A 25,842-nucleotide genomic window follows, 5' to 3' on the forward strand; every position below is an offset into this window, starting at 1 on the left:
TTTTCAGCTCCCCATCCCACTCCAAAGCAGGCAAAGATGCGAAATGCCCACCTGCAGACAGCACCAGATTCAGCTGTTTCCCTTTCCCTCCAGCAACTTGCCTCACAGAGAGGCAAACAGAGCAGTTTTATTCTGGGACTGAACAGTCCCTGTTGGCATACACATTTTGAAGAGCAGACTATTCAATGCTTCCATCATTTAAGCACTGCCCCATCCAGTACCTGGTTGACCAACCCAAAGCTGTTTGCCCTCCACCCACAGCCCCTCGTCCAAGAGGGAAACCTGTCCAAGAGGGAAGCCAGGGCCCTTCTTCTCCAGCTCTAGCACCAAAATGGCCTCTTCTCCCCGAGTTTCTATAGTCAACAAAAAAACCCCCAAACAGGTCAAGGCACAGAAGGAGCAGGTGACTGATGTGTCAGCTCCCTGATCGAACAGGCCCAGTTGTCCATATAGCAACCCCAACCAATAGAAGCTACATAGCTGCAAGCCAGGTGCGCTTCTTGCTCTCACTCCTGCCACTGCCCCCACACACAGTCATTCCACCTGGTTTTATGCATCTGGGGCAAATTGCTGGCAATTTTTCTCTTTCAGTTCAGTGCCTGATGAAGGATGGACCTCTGGATGAAATATATTTTATGCTCCTTAGTGCTTGGTAAGGCCCTTCTCACTCGCTCTCTCACACACAGGCACAGAGGTTCAGAGATTATTTAACCACCCCTTGGAATTGCAAACGCTTATCTCATGGCAGCAGAATACCTACAATCTGAAAATGTTAATAGCAGAAATGCCTACTTTTCTTTTGTCTCTGGTATCAGTGATTCCAGTGTCCAGAAATGTGTAAACTTACCTTAGAAATGCTATCTATACCAGGAAAATACCATTCTTAGAACTGTGTTTAAGTGCTTTTAAGCATAAAATATGCTCTTTTCAGACAGAGATAATCCATAAGTAAGAAGGATATCTATACAATTTCACAAAGTGAAGGAAACACATCCCTAAATATCAGCTGAACAACCTGGTCTTCCACAGTTCTGCTGAAGATGTTTAGGGCATATAAACTCCACCTCTCACCCCTAAATGCTCACAAAACCAACTCCTGTCAAAGACTGTAACAGTCTATTCTAAATTTGAATTAATTTTCTGATTTTATTCTTTTTTTAATCCTTTGTCTTGAAAGGTGACAAAGCAAAACTTACAAATCCAAAAGCCCAGTTGTCTATTAGGACCATAAATCATTACTAGCCTTTATTCAAAACCTTGATAACAGAGCATGACTCCAATTTTTATTCTTACCACCACATTCTGTCGTTCTTGCAGCAGAACTTCACTGATATATCCCCAAGAACTTAATTTTTTCTCACATATGCAAACACCCAGGAAAATCAGTGTCAGTCGGTAGCCTCAAGACAAAAATTTACTGCAATTGAATAACCAGTGTTGATTTGAAGTCACTGTTATGTCTTTTACCATATGTACATAGAGGGGGATGGAAATGAGCAGACTCATCATTAGCATAAAAATCCATCTGGCATTTCTATTGAGTACACAGATTCCACAACATGTCCTGGTAGCACTTCAAGGTCTCCTTTGTGACAGTTCAATTATTTTGTATTGTGATAGAAACAGGTTCTGCTGATGACAAGACAAGCACCCAAGCTTTTGGTAGTGGCCCCTTCCATGCACTTATCAAGAACACTGTCATGTTTTTATGGTTTAACCAAGTCATGGCATGCCAGTCCCTACATGTCCCTAAAACTGTCAATAACACTTATAGAGTAATAACATTAATTATAATGAAAACATATATAAATAAGAGATAATACCTCTTCTTCTGCCTTAGTTGCAATGATCTGAATCTTCAGTTTTTAGGGAAAAGGAAAACTACTGTTTTTATTTGAACAGAATCAGTAGCGCAAGTCATTCTCTAAAAGTAAGCTCTGAGTATCCCCTTGGCAGCATGGGGAATGAGACACCAAAGATGGCATACTATTCTAAATGTAAAAAAAGTATAAAATTTCATTATACGAGTTAACAAGTAAGCATTTCATTAATCCATTAAAACACTTTATTACAAGTCAGTGTAGTTGAGTTATAGCTACTCTGCATGAAAGTTAATTCTGAGGTGAACAAACTTGCCTGTTAGTGAGTAGGCAGTTTGGAATGTGTATCTATATCTATGCTATATCTATTTTATTTTTTAAAGGTGTTTTGTGAAATTAAAAACTTAAAACACAGTAAACTTCAGAACTGTTGTTCCCATATGATACCACCTTTTTTCAGTGTTGACTGAAGTTTCTGTACATTTTTTAGCAGCTGAAGAGAGCTTCTGCTTTTCTGCCCAGGACACAATGTACACATACATTTCCTTACAGTGACTGCAATCTCTTTTGCTTCCTTTTGGTCATCACACTTCAGTTTGACCTGAGCTGCCCCTTGCTTCAATTTGTGAGTTTTTCTCTTTAATTTCTGCACCTAGGAAAAAAGATTACTGATCAGAATATTACATACTCAGAAGACCTACAGCTGTAGAATTTACTGAACTGCTAAACTCCAAACTAAAGATGTCTAAGGAACATTTAAAAAAAAAAAAAAAAAAAGAAAATTGAAACCTACTAATCTTGCACACAGTTGTCTCACTGTAACAGAAAGCACTACAGAAAACTGACCTCACCCACACTTAATAGGTTGTTGAACTCCTTAAGGTAAAAATGCTTGCTTGAGAGAGATGGAACTCCATTGGTCAACAATTTATATTTACAATGGTCTTTTTCCATTTCAGATTGTACAACCCTAACCAACCTCTTCCCCAACCAACCTATAAAATGTACACTCTTTATTACTGGTTACTGTATCTAAGCAGCCTACTTCTAAGCCTCATAACAAAACTGGAAAACAAAATAAATAGAGTTGATTGATGAAGAATGTTTTTGTAATGAGAAATAATTAGTCTTGACTTGCACTTGGCATAAAAAGGTCACTCACAAAGATAAAATTAGGCTGGGAGCATTCCACATGCCAATTTATGCTTTAAGTCAATTTCTAAAAATAGTTAGCTTGTATTGCATTCTAGAACATATTATTAACTGTAAAACACAGAGATGACTATGGCATTTTTAGTGTGACAGGTTCTAAAAGCAGAAATATGAATCGATAACCTGGGCATGATGAACAATAATCAGACAAAGACAAAGAATGTGCTATTTACATCATGACCCTAAGGTGTATGGTCCGACAAGGGCACAGATAACTTGCCAGCAGATCTGCAGGCTGATAATAGGCAAGGATGACAACAAGGCTGCACCACATTTTATGTGCTATTCCTCTTCTCATCTTCTGAAAAGGAAGGCAGACTGTAGCCATAAAGATATACAAAAGGAATAAACAAAGGTGCGGTTGTTTGTCCATTGTCTAAGGTTCCTGGAGGATGAAGTCAGAAAGATTCTGAGGCAAGGAATAACACCGTAATTGTTGGCTCCTCAAGAATACCAAAGATTTGTCAAAAAAACAGTTGACATTGCCAGGAGAGGTAGTGAAGATGCAACAGTCAGTGTCCTTTGTCCATATTGCTAACATGCAACTCTGACAATTCTACTTTAACATGTCTGTGCTTGCAGTTAGGTGGACAGTAAAAGATTTGAGTAAGTAAAATCTATCACAGAATGAATGTGAATAAAACTGGTCAGATTTAAATTAACTATCGCCTCTCCCTTTTGTAAGGTCTCACTCAGTTTTGTTTTGTTTCCTGTATAAGCAAAGTTCTTAGATGAGTCTGTTTATCTGGAAACATAAGATGGAAGAACAGAAAACTGTCAGACAGAACTAGGGATTGCATTTTTATCTTTGAGCTGTTCATCTACAGAAGTGTGATCTTATACGGGCATGTATGAAAAGCTCTCTGGCTTTATGTTTCTATAGCTCTAAATCACATACTGATAGAATGCATACAGGTTAGGAGTTAAACAAAACTGAAAGATGTGTCTGGCTATGATTTTGGAGAAGCTGTGGTCAACAGACTATTTGGTTAATAAAAAGCTTCAATATTTCAGTAATATAAAAGACATCTAATACAGTTTGTATGGGACCTATAGCTTCTATTTTCTCATTCCCCAAAGTGACAGGAGACAAAGGAATGAAATCTCAACGTTTTGTCTTAATGCAGTGAGCAGAACTGACAGACTGAGCAACCCAGCTCTGTTTTGCAGAACTGCCACAGGGCAGAAAGCTTTCCCTCTGGCATACATTCCTAGCTGCAAGCTGTAAGCATTTTTTCTTGATCAAAAGAAGGAATTGGAGGTACAAGAACACTGAGCTAGTGCCTAATTATAAACACACATACTGAACACCATGGCTTAAGCATTTCAGTGACACTCTAGTTAATGACAACAGGAGGCAGAATTGTAGCACTACTGTATTACTAGTGTGTTACTACCCAGAGTTTACATTTTATTCTTACAGTAGCCTCATGCTTTTTCAGCTTGGATATTTGTTTTCCTTTAATCTCCATTTGTTTTACAAGGCAATCCAGCTCCTGTTCTAGGTGTTCACGAACTTTGGAGTTTTGAGTCTCCTGTATCTGCTTCAGAAGTTCTTGATGCTCACTGTTAAAGACAAGAATAGCACACAAAGTATTCATGATACGGTCTCTGAGACGTCTTCCAATATTTTCAGTGTATTGCAGGAGTTGCTAGCCATTTTCTCCGAAGTACATCAATTTAGCATGATTTACCCTCTCATACAATACACATTAATGTGGAATATATTCACACCAGAAACAGAAAAGTTTTTCCACTAATTTGCTTATTCCACATTTGTAGCTGATGTGCATCTTATTCCTCCCTCTTGCCAAGCCAAAACAACTACATGTGAAACAGTGTGCAAAATTAGAATTCAGAAAGTGAACAACAGCTATGCAGTATGGTATTTTCACTTCCTGTTCAATTTAGTCCAGACTTTGAAAGCTTAATTTAATACAGAAAAGTATTGTTTAAACTAGTACATTTAAATTACAGTTTTTCCTGACAGATTATTCAAATTAAAATATTCTTCTCAAAACGATTTGCAGTGAAGTGTGCTGGTTAATTAATTTAACCAGCTTAATTAAAAGAAATAGTGCATACACAATTATATCCGTGATACCTAGATATTTGAACTAGCAAAAACCAGAGATACTCTCTTGGATAATCTTTTTACAAAGGTCACAGCTTCTTTTCTGCTTTCTGAGTAAGTGCTGCTCCTTGACGGGTTAATTGAAGCAACTGGTTGTTGCTATAAAAAAGCATAATGCCTGTCCTTGAGTTACCATGAGTAAGCCGAACATTGCTTTTTGAAGAAGAGATTGGTTGCCAGTTTAAATTTTGCCACATCAAGGATTTCAAATCAGTGTGGACACCCTAGCTGGTTTAACCAACACATCCTCCTCTGTTCAAACCACAGCTCATGTTGACATGTTTCCTATGACCAGCTATATAGCTTTGGCCTACAAGCCTGCATTAACGGGAAGATGCCTAAGAAAATGCCTCAGAAGATGCTGTTGTAATCCACATTTACTTGTATGGCTAGAAAGATATATACACTCCCATCTAATGAGTAAGCTTCTTCCACACCCTGCCCACTTTCTGGCAGGAGAGTGTTCCTCTTCCACAACCCCCTTACAGGACTGGCAAGTTCTTCTGCTATCAAGAAGGAAAGAGTATGAACACCAGACTGTCTCATCAACAAAAACCCATCAGGTACCCACGTATGGAGAGAACGCAGAAAGAGTGAGTAGAAAGGAGTAGTCTACACGTTGTGTAACAGGCCTCATCCTGCCACAGTTGAACTAACCTATTCTACCACCCAGACTGATTGCATGCTGCAGGCCTACTCAACGTTAACATCACCTTTGCAACCTTCTCCAGGAGAACATTCTTGGTCTACTCCGTAGATCTCAGAATATGTTCAAGATTTCTGAAAAGCACAAGCTTGAAAGACTTTTCACTTGCTGCAGCTGTTACATCGGTAGTGGCTTGGTTAAGTACAGGATGTGGAAGCAGGAAAACCCAGCTGAAGAGCGTGTCGCTTGCTCACAGGATCAGTTAAACACCAGGAAAGAAAGAATTTTTTGAATGAGAAAAATCCTACCAGTTAGCGCTGCTCAGGCCACTCTGTCAACAAGTAGTCCTATACTTAAAACAGGCCAGGTTCAATTATAACACACCTGCAGCTTCACAGGGCTACCACTGAAGTCACTTTTACTCATAACATTAGGGATGAGTACTCACAAGCTCATTTGGCCCGGCTCATCTTGTATGGCCAACTGAAGGTCAGAAAGGTTTCTGGTGGCAGTAGGTGATGCAGAACAAGAGGATACAGATTCTGAAAGGGCTGTGTGTCCTGAAATCCCAGAGGTAGCTCCTCCTTGGCTTCGTGATGAGGTACATGGATTGCGATGCTTCATAATGTGCAACACACTTTGAACATTTGCACTAACAGAATGGCTGGAGCTGACAGACTTAAAGCAGAATTATTAAGTGGCTTGCATAAGTGATTAACAATTACAGTAAAGAGACTTATTCAAACTGTAGGTGCTAATTTAGCGAGATTTGGTTTCACTCACCTTCCCAGCCACAAAAGGTAGTTCACCAGCCCTTACATGTAATTGTGAAAGGTGCATTTTCTTCACTGTAGGATTTCTCTGCCATAAGATAGACAGAAAAAGTAACACAAGAAATTCCAAACTGGTGACCAAACAGCTTGAACTTTTTTCCTTTTTTTCTTTCCCCTAATAAGTAAAATTCAAATAAACAAGCAGTGAAATGTATCACCTTTGTTTCCCTCTGGTTTAAAAAATAATTTCCCACCTGTAAGTGGAAAGAGTAGTACTTTTCAACAGCCAAGACAAGAAAACTTTACTCCAGATGCATTTAGCAGATATTTTGACAATTAGGTTGACATTAAAGAAACTGAACATCATTTACTTAATTTTGCAAAACCACAGTTGCAAAATTTTGACTGATCTGTAACGTGTTACAAAATGAATGCTCTTGATTTCAGCAATCCCCTCAAAACACACCATCTTAAGATGCCTAGTTAAAATTGCTTTGGAAACTGATCTTGCCAGATAAACTGAAAGGTAGCTAAGACAGGACATGGGGAGTGGCAGCTGAGAGTGTAACAAAGGCTACTGTCGGGCTGGTAAGGCAAAGTTTTCCAGTGAGGTGTTACCTACCAGCCCTAGCACCATCTTAATTATCAAAGGGGAAAAAAACCCCAGCAAACAAAACCAAAGAGGTATTCAGCACTGTTTTCCTTTGGAAATGGAGTAAAGTGCAGCAAACACACCAAGTGCCTCTTACATAAGCATTTTTCATGAATTCCAATCTCTCTCTGAGTCAGATACTATCAGCAACAGTATGGTAATAAAAACTTTCATGTTACCTTCTTAGTTTTTTTCTTCTTCAGGTTTTCCTTTTTAGGTTCATTTTGAGATGTCACTGAAGACAACAAAATTCTGTTTATCTCAAATCCTGTTTGGAGCTGTGGGAATAAGCAACAAAGAAAAAATGTAATATTAGAAGTATGAAACCACATGGTTTAATTAATTCCCTCTTTCATGGATGAGAACCAATTAAGGTTCTCATGGATTAGATGATAAGAACCAATTAAGGGCACTATTAACTGCCCTGCTAAGAAGACATAAAATACACTTAAAAACTGAATGGATTACTCAAATGGCAGGGTATCAGGCAGATCTTCTGCTCTATCTTAGAAGTCCTCAATTTTAAATTCAGCTGCAGCAGCTGTATTTTTCCACTGTGACAACCAGCAACTGAGATAAGCCAATCCTGCCACATGCTGAGAATCTGATCATAAAATCCAAATAATACGAACATTTGGATCTTACATTCTGGGGGCAGAGAGAACTGAGCACACTTGCGTGACACTGATGTCAAACCTGCTGGACAATCCTCAGATTGCTCTCCAGTTTAGCTGACATAAAGTCCTATGATAAACAGGATAACAGCCATTCCCAATCAAACATAGGACTAGGACTTCATTTTGGCATGTGTAATAGTTCCAGCTAAACAATGCTGGAGGTCCATCACAAAAATGAGGTAATTCTGGCTTTTCTGTCATCAAAAGGAAGTGAACCACTCCACACACTATGTTTCCCAACCCAGATCCAGCAGACCTAAATCCATCCTACAGTGAACTAAGATGGTACTAATACTAGTTTAGGACTTGGTTTACTACACCTAAGTCCTTTCTTGAGCAAATGTTTATACTACTGTTCAAGTCAGACTATCTGATCTGTGAAAGTCATTCTTACTATATTTCTCAGGAGATAAAATCTCCAAGCTAGGCCTTCTGCTCTGCACCAGCAAGCAGCTGAAGCAGGAAGCCCAAAACCTGCAAGTTTTCAACTGTGTCATTCTTCTGAATTCTGGAGGTGGTCAGATACCTGGGCTACAATCTGCGATTTATTTCAAGCTTCCTGGACTGATGAAAGCCCATCGTCCTTGGATGAGGTATAAAAACTGACAGCAGTGATGAATTAATTTAATCTGTCAGCTCTGCTTATGGCTATGTTCTTCCAATATAATTCTTCAGCTTTGCACCATCCCCCTCTAGCTCTGAGAACGCCACTACAACTGCTCTCTTTTTAAAATGGCTGGTACTTCTCAGTGAAGTGAGTTTTGGAATACTACTACTTTGTCCCTTTAACAAAAGGTTTCTTTGATTTTGCTTTCTTTGGCAAATATTCCTCTCTTGGATGGTGGTCCAACAAATTGGTTATAGCCTCACAGAATAATGAATTATTCAAGCTCTCACTTAATGAACAATGTAACAGAATCACTGATTAAAGACTTTTCCATGTATAGTCCAATATATTATATTTCAGCAGATCTGAGCAGAAAGAGGAAAACAAACAGAATAACCAACCTTGCTTGGGGTATAAGGTTTCTTATATGACCACTTTCTGGTTACTGTAAGTTAAGGTTACCCGATTTAGTTGCAGATTCTCTAGAAACTAATTTTCTACCCAGATCACTTACAGCAGCTTTTAGGCTGATGAACTGCATTATTAATACAAAACCAAGTATAATCCTCCTTGACTGGGACATGCAATTCACCTAGCAAGCTTTATACTATGTAGTTTATAAGTGGTTTAGGTAGTATTCCAGGAGTTCTGCCTGGATCATAAACATGTGCAGTTTAATGTAATTAAAAAGGGTATTTGAGGCAGACAATAGAATTCTTCAGTCATAAAAAATAAGATAAAATAAAACCTTTTCAGTCTACCTGAGCAGTTTTGTCTTGTACTAGCTTACGCTGATGCTCTTCTTCACAAAGCTTTTCTTCTAAGCGTTTGATCTTGTCCTGCATTTGAAGGCAAGAATGATTAGTCACACTTCAGTTTGCCATGCTGAATCAGAAGTCTGAAGTAGGTTGCAATTGTAATCTGGGATAAAGCAGGACTGTAGGAATTTTTAAAGCCCAGACTGAAAAAATACTCATGCAAATGAAGCCAGCGTGGCATTCAGTCAGGTATGCTTTATAATCTTTAGCTTTAACAGAGGAAACTCTTGCAAAACTTAGTTCTATTAAAAGTATGACATACAAATTATATCAAATGAAGGACATTCAGACTCTCATTCCATGCATGCTTACTTCTGCAATTCTCTGAGTAGCAGTAAGTTTAAGGCATTCTTTTTCTAGCATTTCAAGCTTTTCAAGTTTTGCATGCAGTTTCAACCAGTTCTGATCTTCCTCTTTCTGAAGCTGGGCCTAGAAAAAAGTAAGCAATAATGGAGTTGGCAGCTGACTCAAATTGTTTCAGGCAGCAAAAACCCAAACACACTACCCTAAGGTGTTTAACTAGTTTAAATTTCATATTTCTTAAATTGCTAAGTGATGAAAAACACCAGGCAGACAAAGAAGACTCAAGTTTCCAGCAGCCTTTTTGTCTACCACATGTGCAAGTATTAGTATGGTTTTGCTCATTAGCAGTTCCACCTAGGGAGTCTTTCATACAATTCATTGAATGGTTGTCATCAACAAGTCAGACAGTAAAATGCTTCTGTTTGGTAGCATGCTGATCAGAGCTGAGGAAAAATTATGTCTATGAAGAAGTTCAGATCTTACACATCTCTACACTTTTTAACCACATTACTACTTTGTTACCATGTTAAAGGGCTTCACCTGTTCTAAAACTCTTTTATTTTCCAGTTCTGCACTGAAGACCATTTTCTTCATGTAATCCAGCTGTTTCTCCAGCAGGGAGCAGCGGGATTGTGCTGCATTTAACTGCACACTTACATCTATGGGGAGAAACAAAAGACATTCAGTACAGCAATGGTAGTTACACAGTTAGGCAGTCTGTCATTTCATCGAGGAATTCTCTGTCTTCAAAATATGCAAGAAAAGTTTTGTTAGTCTGAACAAGTCATGTGTTTAAGATACATTTTATATATAAAACATGAGAATCAAAATGTTTTTCCAGAGCTAGCTCCTAATTTGGATTCCAAAGGTGTAAGCACTGCAGTTACTTTGATTTATATCAGCAGATATCTAACCAGAATTTTGTTTCTTCCCTTCTCCTCACTTTTCTCAAGTTAGCAGTGTAATACACATAAGCAGCTGCCTGCTTATTGTAGGAGTTAAACATGCTACCTGAAATCTACTTATGGTCTAAAATAGCTTTATGGGTTACGCAATACTTGGTTAATGTATGCAAAAAAATATTTCAACTTTATTGAGATATCAAGTTCCTGCCCCTCCCCAGTTCTGAAGAAAAAAAAGAAAAGGGAGTGCATTACTTAGAAGTCTGTCAAAACAAACACTCCCTGGATTATGCAGTCTTGGAGTTGCTGTAGATACACCTTATCACTCAAGAGAAATACCTTTCCTCTGTTGCATCAGTTCTTCATGTGCTGTGTCCTTTTTGTAGGATTCATGCTCTACTGCCTTCTTATACTGAGCAGCTGCTATGGAGAGGCTGCACAGATTATCTTCAGCTTTTGACTTCTCCAACTGTAGACGGTGCATCTTTTCCTGAAGAGTTTTCATGGCTGCCACTACAGCTAGCAAACAGTGCTTCAATTTATGAGTGATCTTCCCAGGATCACTCATAAAATGAATTATATTCCCAGGCAGCACACTAACACATAGAGAACTATTCTGGGAGAAAATTGGTATGTTTACTGCATAACTGAGGTATAAAGCACAGGTCCTATGAGCAAAACTATTTTCACTCCAAATGAGTTAAAAAAAGTTAGGTCACAAGTTTTGGTGTAACGCAACTGGTGGGGACAGACTGAAAAAACTAAAACAGACTTGGGTCAGGGGGGAAATCAGATACAAAGGGGCATTTTAGTAGATGATTCATTTAAAAAGCTTATTGTTTCAAAAGCTAATGATTCAGTGTCTAGTTTCTTGTATTTGATGACTCTTTAAACCAATTTCAGCTACAGGAAAAGTCTACTAGCTCTCCAAAAGGTACACACACCATTGTAAGTTTAAGACATATACGGTTAACAACTCAAGCTTCTTTTCTGACATATAATTCTTAATAGTTTCCCAGTACCAATTTTCTCAGTAAAGGAATACCCAGCAAATTTTGCTAGCTCCATAACAACTCTCATCAGCTTATCATAGGCCCATTATAATTAATTAGAAAAAAAAAAAGGCAGAAACCAGAGAGCAAAAAGATCTTTTTCCATCTTTCTATTGGCATGCCAAACTTTTCCTTACTTAAGCACTTAGCTGCATAGTGTTAAACTGTCCATTTTAATCCAAAAAGCCCAAACTCTGTATGACAAAAGATTACTACATAAGTCACATATTCTTCAACTGAAGAACAATGAACACATGCACACACATAGGCTGTGCAATATTGTGAAGTTGTCCGTGATAGCAAACCCAAGCATGGTATCCTTGTGATTCATTGAGCTCTCCAGATATGCTAAACCACCAAGCATTTTCTGGTAAGCTCCAGAGAGTAATCACCCATTAAGGCACATGACAACCATAATAGATCCGTATTTCAAAGAGACTACATTTCATGCTGCTAACTTTCTTGGGAGTCTGTGCCATTCAAAAGTTCTCCCAAGGAGTCATTCCACACAAATAACCTTAGAAGTGATTTTAAGCTAGAGGGGGGTCTAATAGCACTACACAAAGCCAATTTCAAGTCAGTGTACTACCATACGAATTATCTTTTTTTTTTTTTTTTTTTGCTGTATTTGAAGTCATTAACTGCTTCTGCTGAGTTTGAAGCATTTTCCTTTGCTTTTAGAGGAAGTCTGACAATTCTAAGTTAAACAATTTTCAAAGCCAAAGTTTATGAGGATGTTAGAAGACTTGCAGTAGTTTCCATTCCAGACATATGACTTCAGGGGGACTGCTCCCGCAGGACACATATACATCCTGTCTCAATGTCAGTCTGGTAATTGCAGTAAGTCATTGAACTAAGTAAAACAGAACGGGGAGTTTTCTCAAGAGATTTCACATGAAACAATTAAAAAGAACACTTTAAGGACATATTTTGGCTTTACCTTGGTCATTGGAGATAGAAGGCCTGTCACCACCAACAGCTGCCAACTTTTTTGATTCTGTACAAGCAAAGCCTGCAGGAAGCATCCTATCTGGTGGCTGAAGAAAGCTTCCTATGAAACTGTTCTTTGATTTGGAATCCATAGCCTGTAAAACAGAGCTATTTAAAGCTATTAGATCTTTAACAGACTATGCAGCAGTTTTCAAAGTATGTCACTGTGCTGTCCCTGGCCCTGTTCATAGCAAACCAGATCATGTGCAACAAAATAATACTTAAAAAAAAAAACCCCAAACCCAGAAAACACCACAGATGCTCAGATGAATCCTGCATTTTAATGCAATTCCAAAATGATGCCTTTCATAGCATTAAACATACCTCTCCTCAACCACCCAAAATTTTCCAAGATTGGTGCTAATAATTTCTACTGATTTTTGTCCTTTTAAAGCCAAGGATTAACATTTCATATTATCTATTTTTTAAACTTCAGTATCTCCCATTCAGTAGTCCCTGCAGAGCAAGCATTCCAAGTTTTACAGTCTGTTTTCTTTTGCAGCCTTCTTACTGCTCTACTGCCTATCTTTTTACATATAATAAATAACAAAGGTATAGTTCTCCACATTTAGTGTTGAGATAACAAAAGGATATTTAATATGCAATATCCCCAACATTCTCCCTGTTATTAAGTGTATGTATTAAGTCCTAGTTTTCCATTCTCTTTTCACAATATTTATTTTATCAGAATCACATTTGAAGATAGTTTACACCCTGTCACATAGTGATTTTTTTGACACTCAAGACATGGACAGTGAAAGTGCAGAAAGTGCTTTAGTTTAATACAACCTCTAGGAAGTTAAAGCAAGTTTTAAATCACACAGCAGGTACCTAGTAAAGTAGTACCAAGCATTTCACTTGATACAGTGTAAGAAATTAAGAGTTATATACAGCTTCAGCTTATAGAAAACCAGCTTATTTGAAGGTTCAATGATATAACTATGGTATCCCTTGAGTTTAAAATACTAGGCATGCAACTGGAACAGGTTTCTCATGTGGGCAAGGCTATTTACAGACACTAGTTCTCAAGAAAGTCACCCAAAGCAGGTATCTAGTAAGAGAAGGAAGAAACCCAAACCAAGACTGGAACCTGCTGATGAAGCACACCCCAGGAAAAACCATTCATATTGGGTGGGCAGGGAAAAAAGTTTCTGATAACAGAAAAAAGTTTCCAGGAACAGCTCTCCCAGCACTGTTTCAGAGGCTGTGGAAGAGAGAACAAATATCACCTGTCCATACCACCATCCACACAACCAAAGCTACACAGAAATCCTTCCTTCCTCCTCCAAGCTGTCATTACAGAGATGCTGACACAGGCATCTCTTCGCCAGGGTTTTCTTTACTTAGGGACTAACACTCCCAGGGCAAATCCCACAGCTCAGGATGCCCCCCCACCGGCACAGCATGGCCCACCCAGACCCACAAAAGGGGAGCTGCCCAGGCTACCCTTGCACAACAGACCTCCCCATGGGGCCCTGCTGTCTTCCTGCCTGAGCCCAGGCCGCTTGTCTGCAACTGCAGGCAGCCAGGCACACCACCATCACTGGCAAGAGGTCCCAGCTGGTGACCCTGCCACATCTGTGGCCACACAGGCTGTTCATAGGCCTGCACAGCTTTGTCCTGGAGGACTGGGAAACACTGCACAGGGACAGCCGACCGGTAACAGCCAGCTAGGCCGGGCAGGTGTACCGGCCATTTCCAACAGCACAGGCGGCAGTGGCAGTGAAGGGCACAAAGCAAGGAGCAGCAGAAATCACAAGATACGGATGGGAAAGCCCTGTGGCCACACAGGGGGTTACAGGGTCAAGACAGGAGTGGAGATGGGCCTGGCATGGTATGGTGCACCAACAGAGTGTTCCACAAAACAAGAAATAGCAAGACTTACCAAATTTCCCACTGCTTCTCAACCCCTACATGTTGGTGATGAAAGACAATCAAAAAAGGGTCCATATAAATGCACACATGTGCATGCAATGAGCTTTGCACTGCTCCTGTGAACAGAGGAAGGCAACTTTGGAAACTCCTGAGGAAGAAGGTGGGTTTTCCTCAGCCATCTAACCTTTTGTCAGTCAGAATAAGTGGAGACTCACCTTTCCTATGCCCTCCAGTGGAACATGGCTTCCTTGCACACCTGCAGCTGCTTTAGTTTCCTTATGACTTTCACATAAACAACTTCTGCCGTTTCCAAGGAGATGAGTCTGTGGACAGTTGGAAGGAGGGCGGTGATCTGAAGCAAATAATGAATAAGAGAGGGAGGGAATAAAGCACCAGAAAGTTTTAGAGTTTGTGGTCAAGATCAGTAATGCAAAGGTGAAGGAACATGGGGGACACTCTATTCAGGAGAAAGGGAAGCAAACCCCTTTCTTCTGCAAGTGAAGCCAGAGGAAAGTGAAAGAGGCCAGCTCACCAGCCCCGGTGATAATGATCCAGCTAATACAGCATAGACTTCAGTATAAAAAAACCCCGACTTTGCCAGCATAGCAGAGGGTAATATGCACCCTGCAGCTGGAGGGAATGCTCCTCAAGCTACTCCTAAGAGCACAGGCTTAGCAAGGGGCGTGAAGGAATACAACACCGCATGACCAAGACACCTGTGTTTGCAGAACCCTTGCTGTGGACACAGTTACGGACGCCTTGCTCTGCCACAGCTTTCTCAGACGCAGACACTGAGGGGATGGTTGCTATAGTGCTTAGGGGCTCTGTCAGTGTTATTACTCTAGTAGATGTGCTCTGGTGGAGATGAGTCCTTTAATATCTTAGCCAGTAAATATAGTTTATAACAACCATCCTGCACAGGAGTAATGGCTACAACACTGCAGTCTGCAGGGAAGAACATGGGCCAGGAAAAGGACCAAGTCACTCTACATCAGCAAGACATCACCAAACATCCTGGACACTTTCAGGCCACTAGGACAAGAAACCTATCAGGAAATAATTAAGTAGCTTGACGTATGTTTGGACGTCAACTGTCCTGCCATCAACTTTTTCCCTCACAAGTATTTAAGTTTCTATAAAACCATCACAGACAAGTTTGTTTTCTAAAAATGCTTACACAGCCCGAATACAATGCCAGCTTAACCTACCACTCTTTTATTCCATGCTACTGTGGATGATGGTATACAGCCCTAGAGAGGTGCTTTAAAGCAGATATTGCTTCCCCAATAGTGATGTTTGTACTAAGGCTTGTATGAGGCTTAGGGGAATTTAGCACTTGAACAACACTCGCTAAAGCAGCCAAACCACGTTGTTTAGACAAATCCTTCATTGAGGAAATTAGTGCACTCACTTGAGCCTGGGGACCAGCCAAGGTAGAAGTATGCATATTAAACAGAGGCTGTCAAAATACCCCACTTATGGCAGAGCGAGTTGGAGGAAAAGAAGAAGGAAAAAATATTTCTCTCCCACCCCAGTAGCCTGCACTGCTGTGGTGAGTTGGGTGAAGCACTTGCACTGTGCATCTGGAATCAGCATCGGTCCTTTGGATTTTTTAACCAGAACTGACCCAGCCTGTGCTGGTGGATGCAGTGGTGATGCTCAGATGTTCAGTGTTATTTACACAGAAACCCACAAAGTACATACATATGCAGCAACAAACATGGGGCAACTCAATGCTGACCATGGGCTTGCCATTAACCATCAGCCTGGCCAAGCCACCTTTGTTTGACTCCAAGCCTGAGCCAGGAGGCTCCTGGAGTGCAGGGCCACACAGCTGCAACCCTGTGTATGGTGCCAGGCATAGCAAACTGCTCTGTAAAAGCACTTCACTAATGCAATTACACTGCCTACCTCCTACCTTGCTGCAGCTGGTGTGCTCACCCCTGGGATGTGAGCATGAGCAGCGCTGGTCCCTTCAGTGGGACCACTTCTGCCTGTTGGCTCACCATCACATGCAGGCTGGGAGCGAGTTTGCACAACGGCTGTTAGAAAGCAATTCCACAATCAGATCCATACCTGTATATGTGACTTTAATGCCCCAGAGGAGAGCAAGCAAGCTGGAGTTTGGTACCTTGAGACAAACAGAATTTCCCATTTCATCATGGTCATGTAAGTACTAATGTGATTTACCTTTACACTGTTTATATTTGTTTTTGCAGAATGTGGCCTGCATTGAGTGCCAGAGTACTGGATCAGGTTGCTGTAAAAATCAATTGACATTTTAGTTACTGCTGTCTAGCACAAGTAAGCATGTCAGCAGTGGAGAGTTATTGAACACCACTGAAATCCTAAATGTTACAGAAAGGCCAGCTGTGACTTCCTCATCCTCCTCCTCCCCATTCCTTCCCTTTATTCCTAGCCACATCATCAAAAGTTTCAAAAAAATTTTCTCTGATGTTAAAAAGTTCAAAACCATTTTCCTACATATATAGTTATGTCCCATATTGTAAAGCAGCATATGGAGAAGTTTTTTTCCACTGTGAACTATTGCAGATTCAGGGAATAATTCTGGCTTAACAGTTTCCCAAAAGATATACACTACAGCAATAATGTGATAATGTAAGGGATGCTTCCACTAAATTCTTGAATGTTTGTTATCTCACAGAGACCCTGGTTCATTCAAAATCACTGTGAGGGCAACCTTTTAGAACCAAAAACATGCTGTCAGAGCACCTTCAAAAAGGAAAAAGAAAAAAACAGATCAAAGCATTTTTCAGAAAGCAATACAAAGATACCGATCTTTTGACCTGACCCACTGGGCATGCACAATTTATAGTGGGTTTTTTCATAACTGAAAACAAAGTTTCAGATGAATCAAGGAATGATTCACTGTTTATCTGACATAAGAGAAATTTTTAAGACTTGCCCCAACACAGGCTATACCAAGAAACTCCCAGAATGCTGGCTGCTGCTTTTGTCTATTCAAGCCAAGCCTTGCTGGTGAAAGGTTATGTGAGAGGCCATTTTCATGACACAATCCAAATTGGTCTGTTTTTTACCCTTTCATTTTCCTTTGAGAACCAGGGAAAAAGCTTGGTCAGCTGTACTAGCTGTGCTGCAACTCTCTTTCAGCCTTATTCCCGCCAGACAAAGAACAGCCTTTCCACTGACAAAAAGAAATAAATAATGTTGTAGGCAAACTGCATTGTTGGTTTGGGAACACCCAGTCTGTAGCATCCTGACACAACTGCTTTAATCAGCCTGAAACATATGACCTTACTCAGGACATTATCTCAGTAACAGGTACTCCTGTGCCTTCTTTAATCTAAGAGGGTTAGAAACAAAATGGTGACAGCTGCAAAACTAATAGGAAGTGAAACCTCACTGAATCAATAAAGCATTTTAATGTGTTTTTAAGTTCTGTCAAGTCCCACTGTAAATAAGTTTAGAAAAAATGACTAAAATTTGTTAGAGAAATCAAGGAACTTGGGAATTTTTTAAAAAAATTACACAGGCAGATCCATGGGAATTAGTTCGCTGTACAAGCTGTGACATACAAACTGACAGTCTCAGAACTGGATATATAAAGGTTAAATGATTGGTTTCTTCTTTGGCACTACCATAACAAAACCTATTAATTTCTGAATTTCAATTCAAATGCAGAACTTTCATATAATCTTTTTTTTTTCAGTCTTGGAAAAAAAGGAAAATAAATTATATTGTGTTTTTTCATGACACTGTATGTACTGTGAAGTATGATAAAACCTTGTATTTCAATGAAGAAAAAAATTTCTTAAGGCTTTTATTTCATTGTGTGAGACCTTATAAGCATCCATACTGATATTTCTCTAGTTTGTCATTGCTAGAGACAAAAGAGAAGAAAAAAGAGTTGTGTAAGTCATTCCATTTTCTTTCTAAGTACTTTAGGAACAAGGCAAAGAAATAACTGGGTGGGAAAAAAACAGATTTTTTTAAAGACAGGATTTTTAGGAATAAAGCAAACTTGGGTCATAATGCCATTAGAGCTTTGCTGTTTTCTTTAATGAGCACAGCAGACTCAATTCCTCATTAAATTGGGCTTTCGTTCATAAGTGCATGATAAACTCAGATTCAATACTCTGTGGGGAAATAGAGTTGTTGCAAACTTCTTTAACCTGGATGAGCAAATGATAACCGAACTTAGCATTCAGAGGAGCAAGACCACAAATTCCTATCCAGTAACAATTGCTACATTAGCATGAAAGCTAGTGTTATCAAAATATTTACCTTTCTAAGTCTTTAATCAGTCCAAAGTAATTAAATATAATCTTTTTGTAATAAGCATGAAATACAAACCCAAATGCTATCAATGGCCACTAACATACTTTCTTGCTTCCCTTTTAGTACTGTTCCTCGTATCTTCTCCTTTTATCCACCCCCGTCTTATAGTTGCTTTTTCTCCCTCATCACCTCTCTTTTTCATTGTACTTACATCATCCTATAGCTTTGTTGCTTGCTCTTCTCCCTTTGGTACTCTTTTTCTCCTACTCTCTCTTCCAACACAAAAAGTTGTCTTTTTATTTTTTATTTTTTTTTTTTACAAAGTAAAAAGATCCAATTATTTTTCCCACATGGGAATAACTATCAAGTTTTTTCCCTTCATACTTAGAACCCAGTTTCAACAGATGCTGTTTGCTCATAGTACACTGACTGATGTGGAAATTGAAGTTGCTCTCCTCAGTCCTCTACATGCAGAATGTAAAAAATTACGTTTTCTCCCCACTGTTATTTTCTGCTGATAATGCCATCATGCTCTTCCATATGTAGTTTGCTTAGCTTGGTCATTTCTCAAAAAATCTGCTTTTGCTCATTAGATTGGAAGCAGCTCTCACAGCTTTCTAGAGAGCAAAGCAAAGTGTGTAGTGTCCTGATTGGAAGGCAAGAGGAAATTACTGGCTCTGGTTCTTGACTTTTGATTAAAAAAAAAGACTTTGCTGTTGCGGAAAGGGAAGGTTTTCAAGGGTATCTTCAGAATAGAAGACTGTGTATCTATGTACAGGCAGAATAATTAAGAGATTAGAGGGGCAAATGCAAAAAGACATATTAGGGTAGGGTGGGGCAAATGTAAGAGTGGGTTGAAATGACAATCGTAGTGAAGAAATAACATGAGGTAGGGTACTGACTCATTCACAGTGAACACTTCTACTGCATGATAATTTTCACCTTTTACGTCTCAAATATTCCACGGGATCACTGAAAGATAGTTCTGAACATTGCAACTTGCCCTCTAGGCAGATGAAATAGACAGATTGTGTCCTCACTGTCTCCTTGGAACTTATTTTCAAAGTAAACTTCTGTTTTTACCAATACTTTTTCAGGGAAAGTGTCAGTCTCTTCATCCAACATCCTTTAACTCCTACTTCATGAAGATGGAGTAGAAGGTAGATTTTTAGCCAGATAACTAGAAGAACATGGCAGGGACAAGCAGAGAAACACAAAGAGGGTAGTTATTCATAGGATTTGTTTCTTTTTACCTACTACCACCCCTACTTTTTTTTTTTTTTTCATATAATCATTCTGTGCTGCTGATAGCTAGGCACCTGGTGGGGAACAAGAACTCTATTCTGCATTTATACAGCAGGCAACCTAAGAACAAGAATGAAGAAAAAAAAAAAGTACTGACAAGGAAAAGATGTTTCACTCCTGGCAAGAAATGATTCCCAAAGTCACCTCTTCTCGGCAACAGATGAGTCTTTAAAGATGCAGAAAATCTGCAAGCAAATCTGAGTCAGAGTGAGTCCTCAATCTTATTCTGGAGACCTATTTTGTTGAAGAATAATTTAAAATAATTTAATCTGTTTACATGACTCAGAATATTCATAGCAACTCCAACACATCTACATTGTGCATCCTGAACAGGCACAATAACCTACGTATTAATGTCAAATAGTTTGTATATCATATGGTATATAATGAGTACTCAAAAATGGTCTATCACTACTTCTGCCCTAAATTGTCTGGGAAAACTTACAATGTTCAGAGCCATGCAATAGAATCCTTGTTTCATGTAATCTGTATATTTAAACTTCCATGACTTCAGAGATGCAAAGAAAATCTGAATACGATGCTATGAACTCCTGCACAATGTTGCAGATATAAAACTAACTTAAATTGATTACAAATTATTTAAGAGACATTCCTCCCCTATTAACTAGATGTACAGTTTCTGACTGCAAGGTAATTTAGTGAATCTCTAGGAACTTGACTTGAATTCTTGCTAGCCTGTGTGACCTTAATAAATCACCAAGAGATGGGACTAGGACTGATGTTCCAGGATGCCTGAGCCTTTCAGCCTCATTGCTGAATCCTGAGTTTGGTAGTGATAGGCTTACATTCCCTTTATGTAAAAGAAGTGCAGGTATACGGCCAAAACAAGCAGCATGCTCAGAGAGAAGCTAACAAAAGCTGTGTGGGAAACTCTATCAATTTAGATGTGTGTGAAGTCCTACACTAGCACTTAGCACCTTTTTCCTCTTGGGACTCAGAATTTGGAGTCCTCTTCTAGCAGTGAGTGCTCAAATCTGTTCTTCAGAACAATGAATAGAGTTCCTGTATCTTCTCTAGCTTCTCTGGTATATGACTTCATTTCATGTGGCTGCTGGTCACAACATATTTCTTTGTGTTATTACTGGAAATCACCAAGGTTTGTATTAACAGACAGCTTGCCAAAAGTGTTTAAAAGGCCTACTGGGCTGTCAGCAGATAAAAAATTTCCAATAAGCAATGTTCATTTTCCTTTAAAGTGTAGCTGGAGGAAATAGTGTCCATCTTCCCTATGCTGTTACCTCGGAGTTAAAGCATTGGCCAGGAAGTGGGAGTTCCTGGGAAGCATTCATGCTGCCTCCCTGACCACCATACTAGACAGCGAGGAAGACGAGCAGGAAGGAAATGGGGAGTCACCACCTTTTCGTCTGAAGTTAAGACCCTGTTCAGAAAGGCGTGTGAGAGTCTAGGACAAGGAGAAAGCAGCTGAGGCAAAAGACAGAGTAAAACAAAGATGTGTCTCTCTCTCCTAGTTGTTGAAAGTGTCCTGGGTTTTACTTACACATTTTTGTAGTAAATAGTTCCTGGATAAAAACCAGCACTGGCTTGGGAATAACTACCAGAAACCCAGCGTAAATGCCTACAGTTCCCTGTGTCTCCTTCCTTCTATCTCACACCAGTGTCATACATTTGCCATCCTTTCTAATAGGGACACAACTTCAACAGTTGAGGTGATGAATGCTCCCCTTCCATTTTGCAGTCCTTCTGAGCACCTGGGACACTCTCCAGGGAGTTTGAAGTTGTTGATGTAAATCCCTTTGAGCTAAAAGCCAATTCTATCATTGCTGAGTTACTGCACTGACAATGTGCATTCTACCGAATATGGCTGAGCACTGAAGCCAACTGTGGCTATAACAGAAGAACCTGACTTGTTGAGCTCAGAGACGTTCCCCTCAGCTGGACCTCTTTTGGAACTGCTCTACATACTTCCTAGACCACAAACGGGCACAAAGGTGCCAAGATGACCAGCTTGTTTTCTATCCAGAAACAGACTAACAGAATTTAGGTGGCTGCTAAGCGGAGTTTTCGGATCTGAATTTTTAGTTTACCCATACTCTTTTCTGGAGTATAGCCCTTAGTCTTTTTAGGCTACATTTATACAGTTAAATGGTGTATAGTCAGAGATTTGGCAAAGTACAGCAGGACTTTTAGTGACCTGTAGTTCTGGCACATGATAACTCAGCTCTTCTCAAAGCAACCCACCCTTCAGCATAAAACTATTTTACAGTCTTTTTGCTCAAAAAATTTGGTCTCCTAAAAAGAAGCCAGTGACTCACTTGCCCATCCCTGCTGCATTTGTGACATCTAAGGAGGCAGGGTTCTGGCACAACAGGCCAGAACGCATGGCAGATGTACAAACATGTGCTCAGAAGTAAACCAAGTCCATGCTTTCTCCCACATCTTATGCTGTAGCTTGCTCAATCATTGAGGCCAATCTGTGGGATGATACATGCGTCTGGGCTTGACACCAAGCTTGGGCCTGGCTTCAAAGACAGTAGAGGAGAGTAGCCTCTGGCTTTCTGGTGTCTCTCTGCAAAATAGGAGTCACAGAACTTTGCTTCTTCAGAGAGCTGCTACGAAGAAAAAATGTACTAAACACTGTGGAGTGCCCACTTATGGTGGCAACATGCCAATACACAGCTCTAAGAGGGGATTTGAACTTTTAGAAGAAATATTTATTGGTATTTACTAGTTGGAATGAAACAAGCCTCAACAAAACTAGGTGTAAATGAAAGCAGCTGAAGTTATCTAATTTAAAAAGCAGTTCCTTCTAAGTTACACAAGTTTCACTGTGTTATTACTAGTTCTCCAGTAATTGGCTAAGTGTATTCTGCAGTAAAGTGCTGTTTTGTGACATACAGAAACTGGAAAACATTTTAAAAAGTAAATATAATTCAGATCTTACATTTTAGAAAAGATACAACTATTATGTATTGCATTATCAAGAAATAATTCTGCTGTTGCATATGGCTACAGAAGTCCTTATCTAGTTAAAAAAAAAAAAAAAGGAAGTTGATAAATCATCAAGGAAGGAAATACTGAGGTTTAAAACAGCCACAAATTTGTTTTTCTTCAGCTTATCATTTTAGAAACTCAAATGTGGTAACACTGGATGAGTTGCCAGATTGTTTCCTTCATAATTCTGCCTTTCTCTTATCCATTCTTTAGGGATCAAAAACAAGCATATTAACCTCAGTCAGTGAACACACAAATCAAACAAACACATTCCCCTTACTTCAGGCTCTGATTAATTCCACTGGTAGCCTTTGACCTTGATTTCCACAGTGTCTTGCAGCACATACAGGAGCCTGACCTGGTATTGGAAAACTGCAGAGATTTTGTTTGGAAAAAATAAAACCACCTCCATCCCCATTACCAAGTACTACATTAAAAATCTATAAAACAAAGGGCTGAAATCTGAAGTTTAGGCCTTGGAGCCAGTTTCACAATCTGTTTCCTGTAGGCAGGGTTCATTTGCAGACTGTGGAAAAAACAACTTCTAAAAGATAAAAGGCTCTGCCGTGACTTTCAATCAATCTTAGCATTCAGTGTGGGAATTTAGCTGTACCAAAGTCTAATACCAACGCTTCAGTTATGATTCTGGTTGACTTTATATATCTTGGATGTATGCAGCCATTGCCAGAGACACCCCACAAGTGCAAACTTATCATGGGAAAAAGGAGATCTATCCAACTTCTTAAGACCAAGATTAACATAGAAATAAAGCAAGCGTACATGATATGCCTATTCACAGGAAAACTGGGAGACCATAACGAGTGACGACAGAACAGGACAGGAAACTTAAGTCGTAGCTGATGTAAAAACATAAAAGGCACTGGCAGAATTATTTTCTTTGAACCCATCAGTTACGATGGGTGGAGGCTTTGAGTGCTTAGAGAAGTCAAGACTCACATTTATTACAGGTAGTGATGATTTCAGTAGATATATTGTTCACAAGGGTGCCAAAGGCCTACAGGAAGCAGCTGCATGAAGCAGTCCAGGCCTGTCCATGCTGCCAAACAAGGGCAGTGCAGACTACTTGTAGAAAGCATTTTATGGAAAAAAGAGATTGGTCTTCCTTGAAAGGTTCAGGTAATGACAGAATGACACTTATTTTTCAAGCTTTAGAGAAACAGTGCCAGAAAACAAAAGGAATGTCAGATGAAGAAACCAAATTCTTTAAAGCTGTTGATGGGTGGTATCAGTGAGTCTGTCCAGGCGCTGTTCCTGGACTCAGAAATGTGTTTTTTAGTAGTATGTGAGTTGCTGCTTCTCCATCTAACTTCAGTTTTGAGGTTTAAATTTTAGAGAAGTAAATGTGTACCTGAGAAGTCTGAAAGAATTCTGCAAGATCCTATAGGCCTGATTCCTGTTTCCAATTTCCTCGCAAGCATTCTTTTGCCCTTCAGTATACTCAGAATTATGGTTTTATGACTGCTTTAATGTGACAGCTGCAAACAGGTGGTTTTGCCTTTGTTTCCTCCTCTCTGCTAAGAGGTGAATTGGATCAACGAAGTGATTTGGCTGAAAATTAACCTTATCAAAAAAGTGCCATTTTTCCCTGCAGGAAAAGCTAGGGAAACACCAATACCAGCCTGTTTGGTGGTAGATTACTTTATCATAGAGTAGCTGAGGTTGGCAGGGACCTCTGAGGGCCATCTGGTCCAACCTCCCTGCTCAAGCCAGCTACAGCTGGTTGCCCAAGGCCATGTCCAGGGCATAGACTTCTGAATATCCCCGAGGATGGAGACTCCACAACCTCTCTAGGCAAAGGGTTCACACAGGGTTCAGTCATCCTCACAGCAGAAAAACGTTTGCTTTAGTTCAGAGGGAACCTCCTGTGTTTCAGTTTGTGCCCACTGCTTCTGGTCCTGTCAATGACAAAAGCCTAGCTTCATTGTCTTTGCAACTCCCTTCATGTATTAATATACATGGATGAGAGCTCCACAGTATGTTTACTTAGGCTACATCAAAGGCTTCTGCTGCAGCCCACACCTGACAAGCCTTTGCAGTGGCTAGAACCACGGGTCTGCCGCATTTTTTGCCAATACAAATTTCTGAGGCAAGCCCACGACCGGCATTGCTTTACTCCTGGCTGCTGCCAGCCAGCTACCTGCTCCCGATAACCTGTTGCGGTGCAACACACACAAAACGAAACACCACCACGGGCACAGCCTGTGCGGAAACGGCGGCGACCGCTCTCTCTTACCCTCCCTCGGCAGCCTGCGGCGCTGACACCGCACGGCGGTGGCAGCTCCGGCTGGGCTCGGGCCCGCTGCGCGCTGCCTGCCGGGACGCGTAGTTATCCACATCGGGTGCAGGGCCGCCCTCTGGCCGGACTACACATCCCAACACCCCCTTCGGGAGCTGCTGCTCCCCGCTGCGATTGGGCTGCCGGCAGCGAGTGCTGAAAGGTGGTTGGCGGGTGGGCGCATCCGTCATGTGGGTTCCCGGCCATCCCTCTCTGCCCCCTACCCGCTCCGGGTGAGGGGTTCGTCGGGGATCTGTGGCTGCCTGGCCCCGGCGGGTAGGATTGAGGGGGCCGCCCCGCGGCGGAGAGGCAGGGCTGGGGCCGTCCCCTTCCCTCCATGCCTGGGGCGAGAAGGAGGAGCCGCCGGCGGCGCGGGGTGGTGGCTGCCCCGCTCCTCGCCGAGAGAGGTGAAGCGCCAGCGGCGTTGCTCGTTCGGCAGCCCCGGCGTCGGTGGCCGGCGGTTGGCGCGGGCGCCGGCCGGGGCTGAGAGAGCTCCTGCCCGTTCTGCCCCTATGCGGTGCAGGCAGAGGTCTCTCCGCTCACCGCC

General features: G+C 40.6%; 2 protein-coding genes across 5 annotated transcripts in view; one reads left to right on the forward strand and one right to left on the reverse strand.

Moving 5' to 3' along the window:
* Positions 1-1,764: 1,764 nt before the first annotated feature.
* CEP57L1 (centrosomal protein 57 like 1) lies at positions 1,765-25,375 on the reverse strand. 3 transcript variants are annotated; one of them, XM_080616127.1, is made up of 13 exons: positions 25,254-25,375; positions 14,677-14,813; positions 14,472-14,609; positions 12,537-12,681; positions 10,884-11,063; positions 10,183-10,301; positions 9,652-9,768; positions 9,283-9,360; positions 7,417-7,515; positions 6,596-6,673; positions 6,261-6,490; positions 4,454-4,598; positions 1,765-2,472 (listed from the first exon to the last, which is right to left on the reverse strand). In XM_080616127.1, exons 4-13 carry the CDS (start codon positions 12,676-12,678, stop codon positions 2,242-2,244), a joined length of 1,419 nt encoding a protein of 472 aa, XP_080472253.1. In that variant the 5' UTR covers positions 12,679-12,681; positions 14,472-14,609; positions 14,677-14,813; positions 25,254-25,375; the 3' UTR covers positions 1,765-2,241. The 3 variants fall into 3 exon arrangements, with proteins under 3 accessions (XP_080472253.1, XP_080472252.1, XP_080472251.1); XM_080616126.1 differs by lacking the exon at positions 1,765-2,472 and adding an exon at positions 5,880-6,057 and having other exon boundaries at positions 4,471-4,598; positions 14,472-14,577; XM_080616125.1 differs by lacking the exon at positions 1,765-2,472 and adding an exon at positions 5,880-6,057 and having other exon boundaries at positions 4,471-4,598.
* Positions 25,376-25,470: 95 nt separating this feature from the next.
* Positions 25,471-25,842, forward strand: part of SESN1 (sestrin 1) — a 79,019-nt gene continuing 78,647 nt past the window's right edge. For both annotated transcript variants that reach the window (XM_080614777.1, XM_080614778.1), the window contains exon 1: positions 25,471-25,702. The gene's annotated coding sequence lies outside the window, so the exon portion shown is untranslated. The remainder of the gene's footprint in view (positions 25,703-25,842) is intronic.

This window comes from Psittacula echo, assembly GCF_963264785.1.
Source record: "Psittacula echo genome assembly, chromosome: 4".
NCBI classification, from domain to species: domain Eukaryota; kingdom Metazoa; phylum Chordata; class Aves; order Psittaciformes; family Psittacidae; genus Psittacula; species Psittacula echo.